The 22,535-nt window shown below is 40.0% G+C and overlaps 2 protein-coding genes across 5 annotated transcripts in view; one reads left to right on the forward strand and one right to left on the reverse strand.

Annotated features, from left to right (window-relative positions):
- The window catches only part of WDFY4 (WDFY family member 4), a 127,763-nt gene that overhangs the window by 14,927 nt on the left and 90,301 nt on the right, over nucleotides 1-22,535 (reverse strand). For all 4 annotated transcript variants that reach the window (XM_042818027.1, XM_042818026.1, XM_042818029.1 and 1 more), the window contains exons 49-56: nucleotides 13,893-13,935; nucleotides 12,990-13,109; nucleotides 12,317-12,434; nucleotides 11,548-11,657; nucleotides 6,959-7,112; nucleotides 5,821-5,912; nucleotides 794-1,006; nucleotides 138-279 (exon numbers count right to left, since the gene is read on the reverse strand). In XM_042818027.1, coding sequence (XP_042673961.1) covers nucleotides 138-279; nucleotides 794-1,006; nucleotides 5,821-5,912; nucleotides 6,959-7,112; nucleotides 11,548-11,657; nucleotides 12,317-12,434; nucleotides 12,990-13,109; nucleotides 13,893-13,935 — 992 coding nt within the window. The remainder of the gene's footprint in view (nucleotides 1-137; nucleotides 280-793; nucleotides 1,007-5,820; nucleotides 5,913-6,958; nucleotides 7,113-11,547; nucleotides 11,658-12,316; nucleotides 12,435-12,989; nucleotides 13,110-13,892; nucleotides 13,936-22,535) is intronic.
- LRRC18 (leucine rich repeat containing 18) lies at nucleotides 21,244-22,034 on the forward strand. The gene has a single exon (XM_042818033.1). The coding sequence runs from the start codon at nucleotides 21,249-21,251 to the stop codon at nucleotides 22,032-22,034; it is 786 nt and encodes a 261-aa protein (XP_042673967.1). The 5' UTR covers nucleotides 21,244-21,248.

Raw genomic sequence — 22,535 nt, forward strand, 5'->3', positions numbered from 1 at the left:
AAGGGATCTTGGTACCAACTCATGTGAATTCATACAAGACCGCGCAACTGCTTTTGTGCTCTTAAAAATTCAGATTAACCCCGTTTAAGAATTCAGTGCTTATTAGCTCAGAAAATGGAGCACAGCCCCTACTGCACCTTTTACTGGTGAGATCTTCAGGTTTTGCAGGCTGCTGACAAATGGAGGAAGAATTCCACTTGATTGAAAGGACAGTACTGCTTCTTTTCCTGATGAACTTTTACTCTGAACATTCCTGGGTGGATGTGGCTTAGTGAAGAGCTAGAACAAGGGAATGAAATTGAAAAATGCACCTCCATCAGTCAGATTGTGAAGGAAACATCTATTTAAATCATTAATCATAGACTCCAGAACTATAATACACAAACCTCTTCATTAAATTCAGGTCATCTTCTCCTTATCATCCCATTTTCATCAGACTACAGCACATACATAGGTAAGAAGCTAGTCTCAGTGATTTGGGAGAAGAGAGAAGACTGTAGGTGAGAATTTAAGCTGCCTTTATTTGATTGTACTCAACACCAGACTAATGATTACTCATGTGATTGTACAGAAGAAGAACCCAGATTTGACACCGCAGCTGTATGGTATATGACAAGAACAGTGTATTTAGACAGTGGAGACAATCTGTAGAACTCTACAGGCCGTATTTCAGCAAATTTAAAAACCAAATGCCACCTCTAATCTAAGTTGCTTGCTTTCCAGTTGAAATATTTCAAGATCAAAATAAGTTGTGCTCTCTGCTTTTCCTTCTACTCTCATGATAAAGTGATACCTGCTTTGGTATCTGTCCAAAGTTGCTGATAAAACCCAGGATGGTGCTCTTAATCAGAGGATCTTTAATGTTGTTGAGATTCATCTTGTCTCCATAGAAGTAAGGATGGTAGGTGTTAACTGCTTCCACAGCAGCTGAGCCTTGTTGCTTGTGGCCAAAAATCAGGTCTATCCAGCGATGGAGGTGTGCACTGACATAGTCACTTTCCAGGGCCTGAAGAAAATGAATTAATTCAGTGGAGCACATTCATTGCAGATACATTATCACTCCCAGTTCCCTGTTAGAGACAAACTCTCTGCAGCACTCACTGCTGTCTGACAGAAGCTTCATGACTGCCTGGGTTTCATCAATACACACATTATATCATCATAGCATCATAGAATCACAAGGTTGGAAACGACCTATAACATCATCTAGTCCAACTGTCTCCTCATCACCATTGCCACCACAAGCACTAAACCACATCACACAGCACGTCATCCAGACACCTCTTGAACACTGCCAGGGATGGCGACTCCACCACCTCCCTGGGCAGCCATTCCAGTGCCTGAAGCCTTACAGGGTCTAAGCAGAAAGCATTGCAGAAACCAGATTCTCTCATGCTGGAAAACCTCAGGGTCTGTCTTTTTATCCCAATATAAGAAATATCTACTTTTCCTGACCAGATCTGCAATCCAAGTCACAGGTACGTGAATTAACATAACCAAATGAAATAATTACTACTGGAGAATACCATAAGAGACATTATAAGGCAGCACACATCCAAACCCAAGGTGGGCTCCCTAGAAAACCGAATGATCAAAAATGAAATTTGTGCTTGCAAGACCCAGACAAGTTCACAGGCAACAGCCACAATTTCAAGTCAAATCTTTGCCCATCTCCAGATTAGTGAGCCTTACCTATGAAGCTTCACTAAACATTATTGCCCTTGCTATCACCTGCAATCACCAAATCTTCATGCATTCCCCAGAGGCCTTGCCCAATGATTCAAACACCAGTGTTAAGCATGATTAAAACTACTTTGCTATCTCCAAATCATTTGACTGTGTAATACTCCCTGATGCTCATTTAAAGGTTTCCCAAGCAGGCCATCCTACTCAAAGCACAGCAGAATTAAACACGCTAATGGGATCCAGAACAATGGCTCATTTCACAAAGCAGACAGTGAGCCCAGTACAGCTGGTTTAAATGACCATGCCCACAGCTAAACAACTCATGGGGCAGCTCAGAAAACAAGTACACTGTACGATTTGTCCCCTGCAAATCATGAAAACACTTACAAATCAACTCAGAATTCATCCTTATTAATAAAAGCAGTTAGTGCATGAATTACAAACTATAAATTTTGTCTGGCTTCACTACCAGCACAAAACAAAGCAACCAACAGAGCTGCAACCATGCAGTCACTCACTATCTCACTGAGCATTGAGACGTGCCCAGCAAGAGAGAGAGAACTGTAGTCTAGAAAGAGACTAAAAAATTACTTTATATAGACCTAACCTGTAGATTCCCTATTTAATACACATGAAACGGGGAGCTATTCACAGACTTATCTCAAAATCAATCTTTGCTCTCATGCTCTTTAGAGAAGTAGCCAGATTTCACAACAGTGTTGACCCAGATCTTTTTAGTTCTTCAAATTCTGTAAAGCCTCCTGAAAAGGACAACACCAGTAACAAGTACATATAGTACTGCAGGTGATTTTAGAGGACAGAGAGGCTTTGGCATTATGGAGTTCAAGACTTCTAACTCTTCACTTCAGACAAAGCTTTTTCAGGCAGCCTAATGAACTAAATTTCCATGGCAAGATTTCTTGCACCCTCCTGTGCAGCATGTGGTGCCAGCTGTGGTTGGAGAGAAAATATGGGACTGACTGTATTTGAGGTCTGATCAGGCCTGGCAAATCATTAAGAATATGAATTTATAAGCATGATTTTCACATGCTAAACTGCTCCTCTTTCAGATTTCGATTAATTTCTACAAGTCATGTGACTTAATCATCTGTGCCAATGTTATCAAACAGTGCAGCTCGCTGGAAGCAGGTCTGCAGAACAGAACAGCTGGTAGAGAGGACCCAATACCCACATTACTTGCACTGTGGGGGCTTTACTTCAAATTAGATCTAGTCTGCTCCCTCAGGCTGAATGCCACCAGTGGCAAAAGTATACCCTTAGGTGCACAACTGGAGCACAGCTTTTGGTTTTACTTCATCCAAAACTAATCTAGTTAACAATCAGAGATCTCTTTACAATGAAAACAAGCATGTTATGCAGGGATGACTGACAGATCATTTCAAAACTGCACCCTTGCTCCAAACTACATAGCTAAACCAGATGGTCCCATTGTATCTAAGTGCCTTCAGAGTGGCCAGCATTACACAAGAAATAAGGAGCAAAGCTCAGTACTTTATATCCAAACAAGCCAGAATGTAGGCCAGAATGCCTCCCTACACTTTCATAGATTTCATTCCTTTAAAAAATATCAGTAAAAATTGCAGCAGCTCTCAGGCATCTATAGATTTCTGTTTTCAGTTTTTCTCTATTAAGGAAGGACAATGTCATTCCCATATTTAGTTAACTGGAGGACAGAGATTAAGCAACTTGTAGGGTCACAGAGTGAGCATGAGACAGAGCAGAGGAAGAAACTAGAGCCTCCAAACCTACACACCTTCTTTGGAGTCTACATACCTTCTTTAGAGTCACTGGGAAAAGAAACACCAAGGAAGAGTTACACACTTGATGGCAGTGGTCAAAGCCTACATGCGGTGGGTAGCACTGAGCTGCTTCCCTGCAAGTGATGGAACTGGGCAGTCCTTAGGCTCAACTCTTCATTTTGGAAATGACTGTACTTGAACCAAGCACACTCACCAGCATACATTTACAAGAATCTCCTTCCTTACAGTAGATGAATTCTCATGTGGTGATGAGCACTGATCAGAACTCACTACCTTTCAGCGTGTCTATGGCTCCGAGCCTTTAGATCACTCTCTACATACTTTTTGTGATGCCTGACTCAGTAATACCCACGACCGTGTATGTACAGGAGTCTGAACAGCCAAAGATTGGAAGTTGAAATGATTTATTGAGTAATGTCCTTATTATTACTGACATCCTCTTATTTCATCAGACATATCTACTCGCTGTGTGCTTGTCAGCCCAGTAACACTGAGTTATACATTTAATAACTGCAGAAATACAAGGTAAACAAACAAAGATAAACATAGTGAAGTAACTTATAAGTTACTGAATATAAAGCAAGTTCAACATACTGGCTTAAGTTATTTATGTAGCAACACAACACAGCATCTAGTTACTAAGCTTGGGGACACTGAAGACTTGTAATAATAGTAAGCAGCTATTCACCCCACTGTGTGACTTGTAATATCACTAACTCACTAGCTAGTATGCAGACATTGCACATTACCAGGAGTCTGCTCTCTTAAAAATGGTTTCATAGAAGAAAACTTTCTCCAGGATGGATTTACAAACTGTAAACCAGCTTATAAAGGATACATATTTTATAAAAAAAAAAAAAGGATAAAAAGGCTTTGCCAAACATAGTACTGGAGCAAGATTGCTGACAGTACCCAGGTGGCTGCAGGGACAAGAAACTGTGAGAAGAGATAAGAACAATGAATCTAGCTGACACATAGAGAGAGAATCCTTAGATATGAGGAGTGGAGCCAGAGAAATTCCAAACATAAAGACATGGTGAAGGAGGCTTGTATGTAACACCAGTCACATGAAGATAGTCGCCTTCTAGTTCTCTGATGTGAAGTAAGGTATGGGTAGATAACAAAGGAATGAAATGAAGATTCAAGAGAATACCCAAGAAAAACTGGAAAATGATTTAGTAATAGTAGTGGCAAAAAACATGAGCCCTAAATGCAGTGCAGAAGTGCAAAGCAAGGGATATAAAAGCAGTGGTAATTTAATGGACAAATGGCAGTTGCTGTCAGTTGTAAAGTAAAAGTTGGAGAAAAGAATATTAAGACGACAAGAATTTTGTCTGATCTTTCTTCAAAACAGGAATAAAAAGTTGATACAGTCATTAAGAACGTCAGAGACAGGATTTAGAAACCAGTATATGGGGAGATAAAGAAAGGAAAGACTTATTTAAAAATAAAATAGAGAAGACAATCACATCCATTTTTGTGTGGTACAGTCATGTAATGAAGAGACTATAGAATAAATAATGGGCTACTTGCTTTGTCACACCAATGCTAACACACAATTGCCACACGCCTTGCACAAAGCAGTAACCCTTCATGCACTCACAAACACACTTTTTTTTTTCCCCAGCAGAAATCTGATGAAATACGGTAGATACATCCAGAAGGGGCAGGCAATACAGCTCATACCATTATTAGCTCTAGCAGACCTACACAACAGCATTCAGCTGCAAATTCTGTGTTCAATGAAAAACTTCCCTACAGAATTGCCTTTGAACTCCTTATTACATAGAAATTCCCACAGCTGTCCTGCTAACTGTGGACACCCCAACTGCAGTAAGTTTCATGGCCTTACAGCTATTAGCATTCAGATTGTCAAGACTGACTTTATTAAAGGCAAACTTTAAAAGAAACATTGGCCTCATTAAAACACCAAACTAACCCTAAAATATTAGATTTTACTTCCTCCCACTCAAAAAAAAAAAAAAAAAAAAGTAATTGCAGTGCCAGCATGACTCAGATAGAGGAAGGTAGTTTGAATACATACGTAGCTGCTTAGCAACAACATGGAACTGCATGCATGCGAATGTCATGTGCATGCATTAAAATATGTTCACATGCTCTTACGGACTGAGATCAGAGCTAGGTGTGTGGCTTGAATCTAATTTCATTCAATCTGCAAAGTTGGTCTTGAGCGAATTGTCAAGCAGACAAGCAAAGTCCCAAACACAACATGAACTCCACTAAGGAAGGATTTATTTGGGTCTAACGCCTTTGTTGTGACTCTGGCCTTTAGGATTTCATTTTCAATGGGAATCAGTTCAACACTGTGACCCAAAACACCATTTTCACTAACCTGTCTGTGCAGGAGAACAAATTTATGGGGATCTCCATCTGCCCAAGGAGGAAGCTGCACATCTCCCAGCACTGTTCCATCCTGCATGCAGCCTGCAGGATTAAAGGAAGAATTAAAACCGAGAATAACACGTTACAAATAGTAACAGCTTTTCCAAAACAGTGAAGTCAAGGGAAATTTAGGTGACTTTCACACAAACAATTTCAGATTCTATGCTATAGTGTCACAGAACACTGAAGAATTTTTTTCTCCTTGAGTGTCTGATCTAGTAATAAAGCACTGAGAAGATGTAATTAATACAGTAAATATATGCATGTCCTCAGCACAAACCATTTTAACCCTGAATGCAAGCTCAGACAAGACAGACCTGTTGACACAACTTTTTTCTTATACTAAATCCCACTGGACTAACTGCCAGCTATTTCTTCTGAAGCAGCTTCTAGGAAGGATTTTGTTCTCAAGTCCTTTGCAGTCTGATTCCTTCAGAAGGTCAGCATAAGGTCTCAAATCAGGACAGGAGTTACACATCTGGATGATCTAAATTAAGGCCTAGGTCTGAGACTGCAAGTTTCCTAACAGGGCAGTAGTTAACAGATTCTGGTTAGTGGATTGACCTACTGCAAAATCTTTCTATTTATTTGCTATCCATGAAATTCTGGTTCCTTTTTTAGATCCCTCAATTTACTACATCTAGGTCAATTTCTGGATCTTTTTATCAGCTAGACTCTGCTCCTTGGTCTCCTCTCAAAGATGAAAATGCCCAAATTCTTTACAATATTTTAACAGTCTTCTAACACCTATCCTCTACTCTGCCTTTTATATTGCACATTTCACTCCACTGAGTTTTTAAGTACAATTTATAACTAGATCTCAACATCACCCTACAGGTCTAGAGAAAGTGTACACTCATTCAGAAGGGACTGCAATGCTGCTTGATGCCAGGGGATGATGTATCTAGTTCATAAGACTTCTAGCGAATCTTTCCAAGCGACACTGAGGTCACACATGGCAACATTAAGCACCACAGACAGCTTTAAAAAGACCTTTCATCATTACCATTTAGCAACCCATCCATTTCCAAAAGTTAAATTAATATGTATTTCATAGCCATAGAAGTGAGATCCCTTCTAGCACATACCAAGTTCAAAGTGATTGGCATTGGTGAGGAACTCTGGCAGGTAGAAGAATTCAGGGATGAGCTCCCTGACATCACTCATATTGTCCCTTGATGCTGATTCCCACGTGCTCTTGACACTATGAAACATCCTGTCTGCAACATCAAAGCTTCCACCCTGTAAAATGGAGACAAAAAAAACAACTGCATTGTGAATATTCTGTTAAACAAGAAGCAGATACAGAATCTCAGTCAATTTTGCAATAACCATCACATTTGATTAGGTGGTACCTCAGGATCTGTCCCAGGTCTGTTTACTACCTCAGTCCCAATTTGCAGATAGGTAGATTAAGAATACCATACAGCTTAGACACTGTGCAGCTTGTAATAACCTGGAGGCAAGCAGAAACGATCTGCTTGAAAATATCAGCATAACCAATATTAATACTTTTCAGTGTAACTCCTTTTGTCAAGAAGTGATTTCTAAGCAGTGAACATAGCTTTGGTGTTTTCATCTGTGACCCAAAGAGTTGTGCCAAATCTTAAGTTCAGTCTTCTTGAGATCCAAGCAGGAAAGGCCCAGTGGGCAGGGGACAGCAGGAAAGGAGACACAGCATAACGAAGAGAAGAGGGGAAGAACATCTGAAGATAAGGCTAAATTGCTGCATGTGGAAGGAGAAACAAACTACCTCGAGTCCTAAGAGTGTTTGAATATGTTTACTTTAGTAACAGTCAAGCACTGGATAGCAGCACCCTCCTTAGCCTTAACCACCATTATGAACCAAGATCTTTAAATAAAAATAAATCACCCACTGAATGAAAGATGTATGCTTTATGTTGGAACTGTATTTCCTACAGGATTTTCTAATGGGTATTTCAGATACTCTTTGAATTTGTGAAAATCCCATGTGCACATCTATATAGACATCCCCACATTGAACAAAGGATTTATTTAACAAAGTTTTACAGTAACAGAAATTGCCCAATAGACAATCAGTTTCTGGAGATCATCACACCGAGCTTTTTAGAATGAGCAAGTTGATTTAGATTACCAACAAAAGCTGACATGTATTCTATATGTAAAGATCCTGTTACTGCTTCCCCTGAGGTGAATTCTGAAAGGACTTGGGTCCAGCCTCAGCTCTAAACAATAACATAGTCCTGCTTCACCTTCCTGTATTTCATGTCCTTCATCCTTATGCCACCAGCAATTGTGAAGCTTTCCCACACCCACTGAAGGGACTGAGCAAAGAAGTGGCTAAAATCATATGAGTAAACCTAGATGGAGTTAATCTGATACACAAGGTCATTTTGCTCTTGATCATTATTAGAGAGGGACCCTTGGAGTCAAATTCAAATTGAAATTAAAACAGAATAGAAGCAGCACTATAAATAAATCAACAGCTAACAAGTATCTCATTGAAGCATATTAAAGGGCTTTGTATATTTAATCTGCACACAGTGCACTGTGTCTGGTGGTGATTGATGCTTTTTCATCTTTTTTTGCAGCTTTTATGAGAGCTGATAGTAATCTCCTGAGAAACAATATGATTTGTAATAAAAAGATTACCTGTATTAAATAAAAATAATATATACATAGGAAATGCTGTTAGCGTGACAAATCTGGTTAAAGATATTACCACCACGAAAAAATGTGATTTTTTCCCTCGCTGTCTAATTCATTTTAGGGAAAAGTAATATCTTTAAAACTTAAGCCTGTATTATTTATAAAGGAAGCAATAACTGATTTTCCCATTTCCTATATTAATAAATGTATTTGCATATATTTATATCAGAATTAATGAGTTTTCTCTCTCTATGAATGCAAAAAGTGTGCTGAAAGGAAAAAAAGAATCAAGAATTGCTTTATGCCCTCAGATTGCAAGTCAATGTAAACTCTTACAACTCTTCTATAGCTAGATACACTAAGCCTGTTTTCTTTTCTGTTAGCAGAGGCCTTAAACTATGAATAAAGAATACTGGTTAAAACATGTTTTCCAAAAATATAGCATGGTATATAAAAGGCAGCTGGTCAAAGTGATCTCTAGAGTGAAGTTAGAACTCCAAACGTTCATAAAACGAAGCAACACTGAGGCTGTTTTACAGTCAAAGACATCCAAGTACTTCTAAGAAATGCTCACATAGGTGCAAAGGCCTACCAAACCCCCGAGACGCAATTACCCGCAGATAGTTCTTAAACGACTGCTCAACAACACAATGAAGAACAAGAAACCTGTCCTCCGGAAGTACCTCATAGAGGCAAGCACCAGGAGGATCAGCCTGCTAGCTGAAATGCAGCAGTGGGATAAGAACAAAAGGGAATAACAAACATTTAGATGTTGTACTAGGGGACACGGTTTAGTATGGAAATTCAGGTGGTAAGGTGGATGGTTGGACTGGATGATCTTGGAGGTCTTTTCCAACCTTGGTGATTCTATGATTCTAAAATACAAGGTGAATCACAAGTGTCACTAATTGCTGAGCCCATGAAGCCCTAGAATAGCTTTCCAAAAGAAACACTAAGCACAGAAACCTTTACTATGCTTTTGTCACGCGAGACCAATTCCTGAAAGGAGTTTTATGAGATACCTAAAAAGGTAACTGGAGGAATCAGTGGAAGAAGATGTACCAGTAAATGCTTATGCGATGAGACAATCTTTCATCCATCCTAGCATAATATGCATAGTAGATACGTACATTCTTTCAGTAAGATTTCAATACAGTTAAATTGTGAAAGATAAGGTTTTGCAAACTCCTGTACACTGACTTCTTCTGTGGTTAGGTGCAAACCATGTATCCGACATGACAAACAGGATGTTTTGCAACATCAATTTACCACAAGGAGTACACTCAAGTACCCTGCCTCTCCTGTCAAGTGCATTCAGAAAGGCACTTTGGGGTTATAAGCATATATTTTCCAATTCTTATGATGTGGAGACACTTTTGCAGCTGCTGATTCAGCACCCTTCCAAGGCCTTAACTTTGGGAGTACTTTTCCAATACGCTCTTTACTAAGTATAAACGTTTCAGATCAACTGTTTGCCTGACTGCATCTCACAATAATTTCTATGCCACAGTAGGACTGATCACCTATGGGAAACAAGCTCAGCTTAATGTGTAGCAACAAAAGAGCAAAGGAAGAGAATGGGAGTTCAGCAGGTATAGTGAATCCATATCCAGACATTTTTAATCCTTTACATCTCAGCAGTCCTTGAAAATTACCATCCACACGGAAATGCCAGTTACCCACCAATTACACAAGCATGTCCACAAAGCAAGCTAAAAATTTGTTCTGCATAAAAACTGTGCCAGTGAGACATAGCAACCTTTATCATTTACAAGAAATAGCTGCTCCACAGTAATACATGACTGCAGCTAACATATGGCTCACAGAGCACAATGGTAACCATTGCCTCAGGTGGTTCGCTAACTCATCTACTGCTGGTAACAGCTGATATCATAGGGCTCATTATTTAATTACCATATTGCTTTATTTGTATTAGCTCATTCTGAAAAATTAGAGAACAGCTCAACAGCAAAGCTTCTGGAGAGCTTCAGGACATATCGCCAGCCCTTGCTATTCAAGCAGCCTGTAGAAAATTCTGGCCCAGCTGCCTCTCTCAAACTGCCCCGTAAACACAGGAAAACTTCAACAAGAGATCTCTTAAATTATATGTTTGACAGTGTGTCATCCTAGTAGACCCTGCTATAACAAAACATATTACAAAAATGAGAGCAACAACTGCTCTGCTGCAGCCCAAGTTGCCCTGCTTGTGCATCACTGGCAGCATGAGGAGAGCAGCCAGGAAATCTGGTGCCCCTGCATGCTGACTGGCTGGGAAAGGCAAATGCACGACTCAGTTTCCATGAAGTTTAATTCCATTGGAAGTGCTTTAAGCCCTAAAAAAAAAAAAAATGGTGGCAGGTTCAGAACAAGTAAAATCAAAATATTCCTTCTGGGACGTGAGATCTATCTCACTCTACTTCTACTTCACATACACCATTCCCATGACTCCTGTCATACTCCAGACAGAGCCTTCATTCTGCCAGCTCCAAGTGCTTGCCAATAGCCATGTTATTGTATGAGCACTTGAGACTTTGATGACAGGTATTCTAAGCGCATCTGCCCCAAAGTCAGAAGGGCAGTGTTCAGAGCAATAGTAAAACACTGACTTGGAAGCTAAATATCTTCACAATTGTAAAATACAACACAGAACCAAAAACAAAATGACCCTTCTGCATCATTCTGCTCCATTAAAATGTTTCCATTGAATTTAGCAGTCACAACACATGGCCTTCAGTTAACCAGGAGGCCAATACAGAATAGACTAGAGATGCCAAAAGAATGAATCTCTCTTTGTTACATGCTCATCCTTGTATGCTCTGTGATCACAGAATCGTTTGGGTTGGAAAAGACTTTAAAGACCACCTAGTTCCAATTTCCACTGATGTGAGCAGGGTTGCCAGTCACTGAATCAGGCACTAGATCAGGTTGCCCAAGGCTCCCTCCAATTTGGCCTTGAACCCCTCCAGGAATGAGGCATCCACAACTTCTCTGGGCAAACTGTTCCAGCAACTAAGGAGGTGTAAGATGGAAGCTATCTTTTCCTTACCTGCAGAGAACAGAAGGTCTGTGTAAATGGCTCCAATCGGACCAAGTAAGATGCCACTATAATTGCTGAGGAATAGTGAGTACAGTAATGGCACTGGGCTGACAAGTCTCCTGGAAATTCAACACAAAATCAGATTTTAATGGGAAATTTCACCATTTCAAGTCCATAACACTAATTTATTATGGCACAATTCAGTAATTCTTTATAGTAGATGCGTTCAAAGATGTGCAAAAAGCACACCCTGCATATCTGCATTGAACATGCTGTTAAAACCATCTATGTATTCTTCTGCTTTGCCTCCCACCTTTCATGTTCTGATGAATAAAGTCTTTATCCTCTTATATCACCATGTTAGTAATGAAAAATGGTCTAAATCTCCAGAGGTCAATAGTTTAAACGCCCAGTTTTCTCCTCTTACTGTAGCTGTCATTAGCTGCACTGCATGTAGCAGTCTTCTATATGCAGTTTAGCTACCGGAGAAAACCGATACATACAACTTAACTAACAGACCAATCTTTTCAGACACTGCCTTCTGCCGATGCATATCTTTCTGCCCAAGGGAAGATGACAGAATGCAACAGTTCAAGTCACATAAGAAGGAACTGTTTGCAAGACAGCCATTTCTCTTTCAATCCTCAAGCACTCTGTATGCAGAAGCAAGCGGACCTCCTTGGTATAATGCTTCCCATCATCGAAGTTTTGAAAGACCAAAGGATTCACAAGCATGCCTTAAAGCCTCTGCTATCTGTTAGCCTTCTAAAATGCTTACCTTCACTCTTCTCCACTTCCTTGTAGCGCTGAATGAACTTTTGTCTCCTCTCCATAGTTTGTGCTCCCATTGGCTTTGACAGGTCCCGAAACGTGTGGGGATTACTAAGGTTTAGAGTCTGAAACACAAAAAGAACAAACATGGGATTTTTTAGAACACAGACTAAGGCATCATGACCATCTCAGTGATACTGGATTATGGCAAAGCTGGTTAAAAGTTCCACCTGTACAAGGCTGTCACAGATTCAGTATTGAAAGGACTTGGAAATGGAATGGCAACATGTGCCACTGAAAAGACAGCACGTACAAGATGCTTCACAAATGAAGAACCTACGAGGTACTGAATAAAAGTCTTGGCATGTTTCAAATTGTTTTCAAAGTCACTTCTGCCTAGATCCCTTAGCAGGTGACAGAAGCCTGCCACTGACTACTTGCAAAGTCAGCTTAGCCTTCCCTTACGTACGTATGCACATAACAGGTGCTGGACCACCTTACTGAGGCAGAACACATCCCTTCACAAGCTGACCTGAAGACAAGGCTAATATGGAAATAATCAGTACAGTTTGACTTCACTACATCAAGTTTTGAATCTTTGGTCTAGGCCCTTCTACTGCAGTAGCATCATGCAACAAATTGCAGAAAGTACTGAGTCCCACTAAGCAGCATGCACTGACCTGGGAGTGATAGTCAGCAAGGACCCATGGAAACACAGGATACTGCATGTAATCATTGTAGCTGCGGCCAGCCAGTGTGTTCAGGTACATGAGGTAATCAAAGTTGCTGATCTCCCTCTTCTGTCAAGGAAAAGAAGCAGACATTAAAATCTCCTAACTCCACCCCTGAAAACCATGCCCCAGAGGCAACCTCAGAGCTTCATAGCTCCCCCATCCACCAGGATAAACATTAAACATAGTGGAATCAATCACCTATCACCATTCAGACCAGCACAACAGCTCTTATGCCACAGTCCATTCAAGAGAATCTAAGTCTTTCTTCTGGCTCTTCTTCAGACAGGTCATTTGTATTTGTCTATAATCAATCCACACTTTTATGTGGTATTTGAGTAACAGAGCACTTTTTTGGATTTTGGAAGCGCCAAATGCAAACAATTTGTGTATTTGCAAATCCTGGACAACTTTATATGGAAAGGATTCACAAAGTGCTGCATATAATCAAAAGGATATAGATTTCCTGAATATGCCTTAAACCACCAAGAACAGGAATACAAGAAAGTGAGTACATTTCTCAGCTCAGTATAAAGTCAGTGAAGACAAAAGATGTACATTGATTTAGATGATCTGTCATTAACTAGGTGGCTATTTCTGAGCTCCATTTTAAAACATGCATAGGACCACACAATCTGTCAGATAGTTGGCCATATGTTTCACAGTGGGAAAAGCAAAACCTCTGCAATAACCAGATGTAAATACTCTGCTCGTCTTGCCAATATCCTCACCTCCAGCTGTGAGAGAATAGCTTAGGCTTTGAAGCACATAAACACACAATATATAAATGTGAGTGGACACACGGGTAATGAAAATCTTAGCTTAATCATGTGCAGACAAGATTTAGTTTACCTGCCACTTCTGGAGCATTACTTTTTCTCCTCCTGAGTGTTTCCTGTATGGAACAGATATTTGAAATAATTGTTTTAAAACCGTAAGAGAAAGTCAATACATTACTGCCTGTGCTCCTTGAGCCCCTATTCTCATCCTATGACAACACTAAAAGAATACTGAGATTTCAACAGAGACCAAATAATTTTAAAATCAGAAAGTGTTGACGCTTACGTTAGCACTGCAGGATCCCAGTTTCATTACCACTTTCAGTAGGAGGCAAGGTTCTGCCTGATGAACAGAGATGGCCAGCTTCAGGTGACGGATGAGGCTACCATGCCAGCCACTCTTTCTAACTGGACAGAGTGCTAAGCTACGTGCCAAATTGCTTCTGAATGAAATATCACCTGAAGTACGATAACTCAGAAACAGTTCAGAAACTGCCAAACGGGGAGAGAAGATACCCCTGCAGCACGAACAGAAGGACAGCTGAAAACAAAGGTCTCCCATTCTCCATATCAAAGATTATTTTTGTATGAAGGACTTTTAAATTAATGCAGTTTTGAAAAAGTAGTTTGTTGTGTTGTTGCTGTTTTGGCTTGATTCTTTTTCTAACAATTTTTTAAAATATTTTTTTCCACTTTCTTTGTTCTCAAAATTCAGAGCAACATCTACTGAAGCTTTAAATAGAAACAAACCAGCTGAAGGCAGATTCTAAACAGGGAAATGTATTTGAAAAGGTGGAAGGGTCAAAGGATCAGAGGAGGCAAAAGTAACGCTCCAGCTGAGCTGAATCAGGTGTGTTAGTATCAAAAGGGCGTGGATTTGTTCTTGCTAGCTGCAGGCAATCAAACTGAGACAAGTGACGGTTTCTTGATTAAAGAGACTCTTTATCTGCCAAAATAAAGAGGTTAGTGACACAATATGACATAACCGAAGGTTATGGATGCTTTTCCTTTTGAGTACATAGCTTTACACCAAAGCTAAGATGCCAGTTCAGAGACGAACTTACTAACTTCATAAAGCATGATGGAATCAATTCAATCACAGAAGACAGAACTGCTACATGAACAAGCTGTGCTCTGTATTGGATCACACTAACAGTCCACAAAGCTAGTTTCAAAGCATTTTCAAAGACCTAAATAAAATACTAGGATGGTCTACGATCATTACAGTTTTATTGAATTTGTGGCAGTAAATTCTTGTAAATGACATTTCATCTCATGATTATGAATCACTCTTTTACTGCCTATTCAGTCTCAGATCAGCTAATAGCATACATTAAGGATAAACGGTACTGTTTACTCAACAAAGTACTTTATTCCTTGTTTAGGAATTCTCGCCAGAGGTAGGTTGGTAGGTAATTGACGCAAGATTTTGCATAGACTAAATAACCTATTTCATTAACTAATGTGGAACCCTGGACTAATTTTGGCTCATGGTCTACAACTCTTAAGCTTTGATTAGTTCTCCTGTTAAGCATACGAAACCTAACAATGATAGGTTATATTTGTAACAAGCAGGAAACACAAAAAGGTATTATTCATATTTGACATGGGAAGATGGGGCCTTGACAGTTTGTCTGAAAAAAAAAAATAAAAGGAATTAGTACATAAAGGGAGCTTACAAAAAGGAAAGTTTTTTATAGGGGCAGATAGTGATTGGACAATGTTTTATACTAGAAGAGGGGAGATTTAGATTAGATATTTGAAGAAAATCTTTCACTCAGAGGAAGAAGCAGCACTAGCCCAGGCTGCCCAGAGAGCTTTGGGTGCCCTATCCCTGGACATGTTCAAAGCCAGACTGGATGGGGCTCTGAAGCCTGCTTTGCTGCATGACGAACTTGCCCACAGCAGGGGGTTGGAATTGGATGATCTTCAATTTCCTTTCAACCCAAGACATTCTGTCATTTTTCAGCAATTTAAAAAAAACAAAAAACCAAGAGATTAAATGATGTTCTAATTTACACAATGTAAAATGGGAGAAAGTCCACTGACTGGAGTAGAATTATACTAGTTTTGCACCCCACTTTGAACCATAAGTAGCTCAAGAATGTACGAATTCTCGACTGAAAAACACATCTATGGGCCTTTACAATACAGAACTACTGTACTATAGTTTCACTGAGTTTTGTTCCACTGGTCTTTGTAAGGTCTCCAATGGCTATTTGCCTCTCAGATGGAAGGTACAGGATCAGGAATCCAGGCACATGTGTTACTGGATTAGAGTATTTGTCAGGTAAGGAGCCGCTTAGGTTCTTCCCTTTCCACAAAGGTAGACACACTCACTAAAACTGTCCAGCTTTATTTTGGATTTATGGTTGAGTTAAAAGGCAGGGAGTTATGTCATGTAGAAACCTGCTCAGTTTATCAGTCCTGCAGCATTTTATAGTGAGAGTATCGTAAAGTTAGGGAAATAAAATATTACAGACAGGGCTAAACTGGCTTAGTCTGCAAGCATGCTATACAAACATACATATGTTGATTTGAGAAGTTGCAAGGCTCAAAGTAGTCATTCCCTGAAACAGCTGTGCTTCTGGGCCTCGGTGGTCCAAATGAGATGCTCTCTCCAAGCTTTGAGATCTCACTTGTCAACTGACAGGTTGATTGCATTAGATATATCTCTTCAGTTCTTTTTTTCCAAATACCATTTTGAAATAATTGCAACCACTAAAATCATGAGCTGCAGCTATACAAAAAAATTCCAGGAAACTTGCATCATACAAGAGGGAATTGTTGCAACAGCACTTTTGAAGGGTCACAGATAGATAAATGCAAGCTGCAGCTCAGGACAGAACAAACTTTTCCTCCTAGTCTGTATCTACTCAGTCTGACAGATGCTATGGATGGTATCACAAGTGTTGGGAGTTCTAACATGTACATGCAGGCATTTCACACTGAGTTACAGCTAAGTAAAATGAAATGGTCAAATGACTAAAATGGACAGCTAAGGCAGCAAGCTGACAAATAGCTTCTAACCAGGTCCAGATGTGTTTTCTTTCTGCATAATTTGAAATCTAACATTTCCAAACACGACATGCAGTTCAGCTCTTTTCCCTCCAGCCTGAACTTGCACGCTGGAACCACACATTATGCTAATGATCTCCAAGGACCTAGCAGTGCTGTTGCTTAGGAACAAAAGTTTTATAGGCTGCAGACAGAGAACTGAACAGAAGCACTGTAGCCAGGGAAGTTCTTTTTCAACTCTTCTTCCCCTCAGTAAACTCATATACACAACAGTTTCTTGAAGGCCCGCCATTTTCCTTCAAGTAAGCCCAATTAAAAATTTACAGGCCTCTGAAAAGGAAATTGTCCTGTGCTCCCCTGCTTTACCAACTGAAAGACAAATTCATTTCTCACAGAGGAGCAGACCAGAGGAAGACTGCGCAGTAGCAGACCATGAAGGCTCATCTCATGTTGCTGAAAGAAAGAAGCAGCTTGTGACATCGGTACCACAGCTTTTAAGACTGTCTCTCTGCTAGCTGGTAAGATCTTAAGTAGGCGGATAGCAGAATTGCTGAGATGAGGCAGTACTTTTGTATATCCTTGGTGGGGTGGGTTTTGGTTTATAAGTAACCTTGCACATGTTGATACAAAAGCTATCTAAAGTAAAAAAATTAAAGGAAAATGCTCAGTATATATTTGTTCTGATAGGATTTAGTTTCAAACAGCCTGTTAGCAAGAGACTGCATCTAAAATAGTCAGGGAATTAATCTCTCTTCCACAATAGGTCGTATCCAACAACAAAGAAATGGTAACAGGCTTGTAAGCAGGGAAATAAAACAATCCCCTAGTTGGAACTGGTTGGCTTCATGCAACATCATTTGCTGTATGAATGCTGCTTTAAAGCAGTATGTGAAATTGTTTCTTTTGAGCCAGAACGTGTTGCCTCACTGTCCTGATCCCAGAGAGGCTCTGCTGGACTGCACAGGCCTGCTGCTCTGCAGCATGCAAACTTCAAGGAGAGACAACAAACTCTTCCACATGCAAGTTCACGATAGAATTGAGATGGTTCTGTATGGCTTTGGGTGCAGTGAAGTAGGAAGCAGCAACCCATGGTAGGAAAAGAACAGGGAGAATCCCAGAGGAGATCTTGAAACACCCAGTTCAGCATGGGCAGAAAGCCTCTTCCTGCCATCTCCCTTTCATCTCTTCCTGCCAGCACTATGCTGAGGAAGGAAAAAGAAATGCTGAGACTGCACCAGGGTCCAAATCTGCATTCTTCTAGCACTGGATCTGCTTCCTAGGCCTAAATGGATCTGCTTAGGACAGGCCTAAACTGCAGTGGGTCATGGCAGAGCCCTGTGCAAGTAAGGAGTAATCTGCAAGCCTTCCTTGGATCAAGGAAAGTACTTCTTTCTCTGCTACCACCAGAGATGCACTGTGAGCAGGAGATCAAATGGGTATAATTAATATTTACAGCAAGGAGGGCTCTTGTGATTCCTGAATTTTTAATACCAGTGTCTACAGAACTGGATGCCTCTTACACAAAGCTGAAGAAAATGAGACACGGATAAGTAAGCTCCATTATCTCCAGTTACAGCCCTGCAAAACATTGATAATTAGTTTACAAGCATGCAGAGATGAGAGAGATATTCATGCTCTGCAAGCTGGTGTGCTACAGTGGTGTTTCAGAACTCTAATGCTGATCTTTTTCTCTGGGACTTTAAAAAAAGTTATTTTAAAACCTGGATCCCACTTTTAACCCAAAACAAACAGCCCCTCAGTATGTGATCACACATCCTGGACATGTTTACCTCATCACTGCATATGAAGTAAGGATCCAAGGTATGATTTAAAAAAAAAAATCCAACTAAAGTGACCTGACCAAGGTGGTTTGAAATCTGGCCATTATCCAGTGCCTCATAGTAAGTGATCTGTCTTCACGAAAATTACTAACCTGTTTGGACTTGTAAAACTCTGAAAGACCTAGGTTTATTTAATATTTCTTTTTTAACAAGTCAGTGAGGGTCATTGGCAGAGAAGTACCTCAAAGATTAAAACTACGCTCATATTCCTGACCAGTCTTCCTCCAGCACTCAGCTGTTCACACCAGGCTCCCTCTCGTGTTCCCAGGTGCACACAGCACAGAGCAACGGCAGCTCTGGGAACCAGCATTAATAAAACAAAAGGTTGTGTTCTTTATTTTTTATTATTTTTATTTTAAGACGACTGTTTGGGACGAAAGTAAAGCAACTTTCTCTCCATGGATTGCTCCCCCACTCTGAACCCCCCCCCCCCCCACTCAGGATTTTCACTGAAAAGTTTTGGAAAAAATCACTAGGAACTGAACAAAATGTTTTCCTTCTGAGAGTTTTAAAGATGTCTTTAAAAGTATTCTAAAAGATTATCATTTTGAATTTAGAAAACAAACATTTTTCCTTGAGGCCAATTCCATTTCTATTCAAGGCATATTTAGCTGAAAAAAAAAAAAAAAACCCTTCACTGATTACAGCTGAATGTCTTCATCAACTTGTCCAACATAGACAAGAAGTTCAAGCAAAAAGAGAAAAGTCGGATCTCAACATCGCCAAGATCACATAAATTTCAGGAAGCAGAAAATCTCTCTCCCAAGCCTGCCTGCCCAAGCCTAAGGCAGTTGTCCTGCAGATCTTTTTCCATCAACTTCTTTAAAATATGAGAATTCTAATTAAAAGAAAAAAAAAAGATTTGGTTCCTGCACAATCCTGGGCAAATTATTTAAGCTAACATTTAGAAAATGCTTAATTTTCCACTGTAATTTCTTGTTTCCTTCAGTTTCCAGTCTATACTATGAAAGAAATAGCATGATACTGCTCCTGAAGCAGTAACTTTAAATACAGAAAAGGGTGAGTGGCCTTCGGACGTAGTGTTAATAAATCCCTGTAATTACTGGTGAGAGACAGAATCTTGTAGGTTTTAACCTTCTAAACAATTTTTAAAAATATCAGAAAGAGTCAATTTTGGAATATATCCTCAGGGCAAGACTGACCCCACTGCGTTGCTTCCTGGAGCGACTGCCTCATTATGGAGCTCCTGGGAATGCAGAGATAATTTTGCTTTTGCATCATCTTTGGCTATGGCATGTATTTGAAAGAATGTATTTGAAATGCCTGAGCTACCCCTTCATGTATTTGCACATGATTAATGAGTAGCCAAAGAGCCTGAGGGTTTGTAATGAAGCCTTTTTAATAGGGAAATGTACTGTGGACAAATCCATATTTTGTCACAATCAATCTCCCATCAAAGCTGCAATTTACCTTTTCACAACTAAATGCAAGAGCACCCAGACTATCCCATGGTTAGCCAGCTTAACCCCTGCTCCTCTCAGCATGAGTCATTCATTTCTATGGCACCTTTTGTCACTAACTGTGACTATTATTCATATTTAATGATGTTCAATTATACAGACAGGTCACCAACCCTAAGACTACAGTGGACTACTACTACTCACACAGGTCCCCATTCACAGTACATAGCACGTATTTAGTATAAGCGTTGACAAGTCTGACTAGAACCCTTACATGCATTATTTGAGGACAAAACACCTTCACCATGGGAATTCACTTATCCTTCAACATGTGCGGAAGAACAACAAAGTAGAAGTATCTAGAGTCTGTGCTTAAGAGCACAGAGAGACTCTGTGATCTAGCTTAACCTATCAACAAGCAATTGTAACCAGTTCTGGCAAATCTGTGAGCCAACTGGGTCTCTGAGATCCCACTTAAAGAAAAACTCTCGGTCATTTGCTTTAAACATTCAGTTTTTCTTTCAGTATTGTCCAGAGCTGAAAGTCTCGGGTCCATTCAACACGACACTTAACCAACCTATCCTCCGATGCCAGGACTGTAAAATAAAATTTTAAAAAAGTAACCTTTTAGTCTGCTACAAATACCTACAACAGTGCTTTCTTTTAGTGCTATCCTCAAGGACTGCATTGAGACCCATAATATATTTCACCTGAGTCCTCATACAGCAAATGGATAATGTATTTCATTCGGTTTCATTACATGCTGGGCTCAAACCAGTATCTAGGGATGAAAGACAGCAAATTTCTCCCACTTGTAATACTTTTAATTTCATCCTGTAATACTTACATTGCTTTACAGAGCAATGCAAGTGTCATGGTGCAATAAAATTATATTTTTAATAATTAGAATTTCACCTACTCAAAATGCTTTCAGGAAAGCCTTTCAAAGTTGCAGCCCAAGCGTTGAAAAGTCATGAGCTTAAAAAAAAAAAAAAAAAAAAAAAGACCTCTGATGAGTTCTACAGTCGTGTTAATTGTTGACTAAGACATTATTCTGTTTTTAATTAGGAATTAACAGTCACTGCTTTCAAAGGCTGGGGCTCCCCGCTTCTTCCAGAGTCTGGTGTGTTTGTCTTTCTCTGAGGAAAGATGGCCAAGGGAAAAGGAAAAGGTCCTAAAGGAAAAAAAATCACCTTGAAAACTGCAAAAAATTCTATCAGGATCTCTTTTGATGGAGGCCGTCGTCTTGACTTAAGTAAGATGGGTATCACTACCTTTCCCAAATGCATTCTAAAACTGGCTGATGTGGATGAGCTTGATTTGAGTAGAAACATGCTAAAAAAGATCCCAAACAGCATTGAAAAGTTCCAGAAACTGCGCTGGCTGGACCTGCACAGCAATCAGCTCGAAGAGTTGCCCAAGACAGTAGGTACACTTCAGAATCTTTTCTACCTGAATATATGTAACAACAAGCTGAACAGCAAAACCTTGCCAGAAGAGTTGAACCTTCTAAAAAACCTGCGTATTCTCAATCTTGGCTTGAACTGTCTTGACAACATCCCCTCCACACTTGGGGCCCTGAAGGAACTTAAGGAGTTAGGTCTCTTTGACAACTTCTTGACCACTATCCCAAAGAGTGTGAAAACGCTTCCCAGGCTCCAGAAACTGAATGCAGAAAGAAACCCTTTCCCTGAGCCAAAAAAAGAAGAGTACATTGACCCCATCAAGCGTGTAGAATCACTTTACTTAGTACAAGAGAAAGACCTATGCTGTTCCTGCCTGAAGACCTGTCAGGAAGAAAGGGGCAAACTAAGCAAGTTGAAGAACACAATGTCCTGCCCCTCCAAGAAGCTCAGTTTCCCTTTACTCCTTACACCCAACTCCACTGCAATGGATAACCAAGAACAATGGAGATTAAAAGATGAACATCTCTGAACTCTACAGTCGTGCTCCATGGGCCATGTCCTATGAAATCTAGCTCAAGCTAATTAAAAAGCTATCCACCTGCCTTTTTCTGCAGTTCTCTTCATTTAAAGACACCCAGTTTTAGAAGCAGATCTGAGGCGGTATCTAAAACCAAATCCCAAATAAGTAAAACAAATGTACATTTTAAAAAGGCCACATTGGAAAGACTATGTTCTAGCACCTGGGCCTGTTCCTACAACATGTTCTTCTGGTTCTTTGTGGGTTTTTTTTTGTTTGTTATGAACTTTATGTCCTTGTCACATGTCCACTGAAGGGAAACTTTACAAAAATAGTTATTTCTAGTAATTATCTCGTACCACTTAGCCCCCCAAACGTTACTTTTGTTAATTTTCATCGGGTGAGGCGTAGTCATCCACAGTCTCAGTGAATACAATATACAAGTGCAAGCAATGAGCAGATTATAAAAGTAGTTGAGCATGGCACATGAATAGCTGCTGGCTGCAGCCTCAG

Source organism: Centrocercus urophasianus, unplaced genomic scaffold, assembly GCF_019232065.1.
Source record: "Centrocercus urophasianus isolate 14NV4802_14NV808 unplaced genomic scaffold, USGS_Curo_1.0 seq_17, whole genome shotgun sequence".
Lineage (NCBI taxonomy): Eukaryota > Metazoa > Chordata > Aves > Galliformes > Phasianidae > Centrocercus > Centrocercus urophasianus.

What these genes read in the sequence shown, in the direction of transcription:
- LRRC18 (XM_042818033.1), top strand. Translation starts at nt 21,249, where the DNA reads ATGGCCAAGGGAAAAGGAAAAGGTCCTAAAGGAAAAAAAATCACCTTG.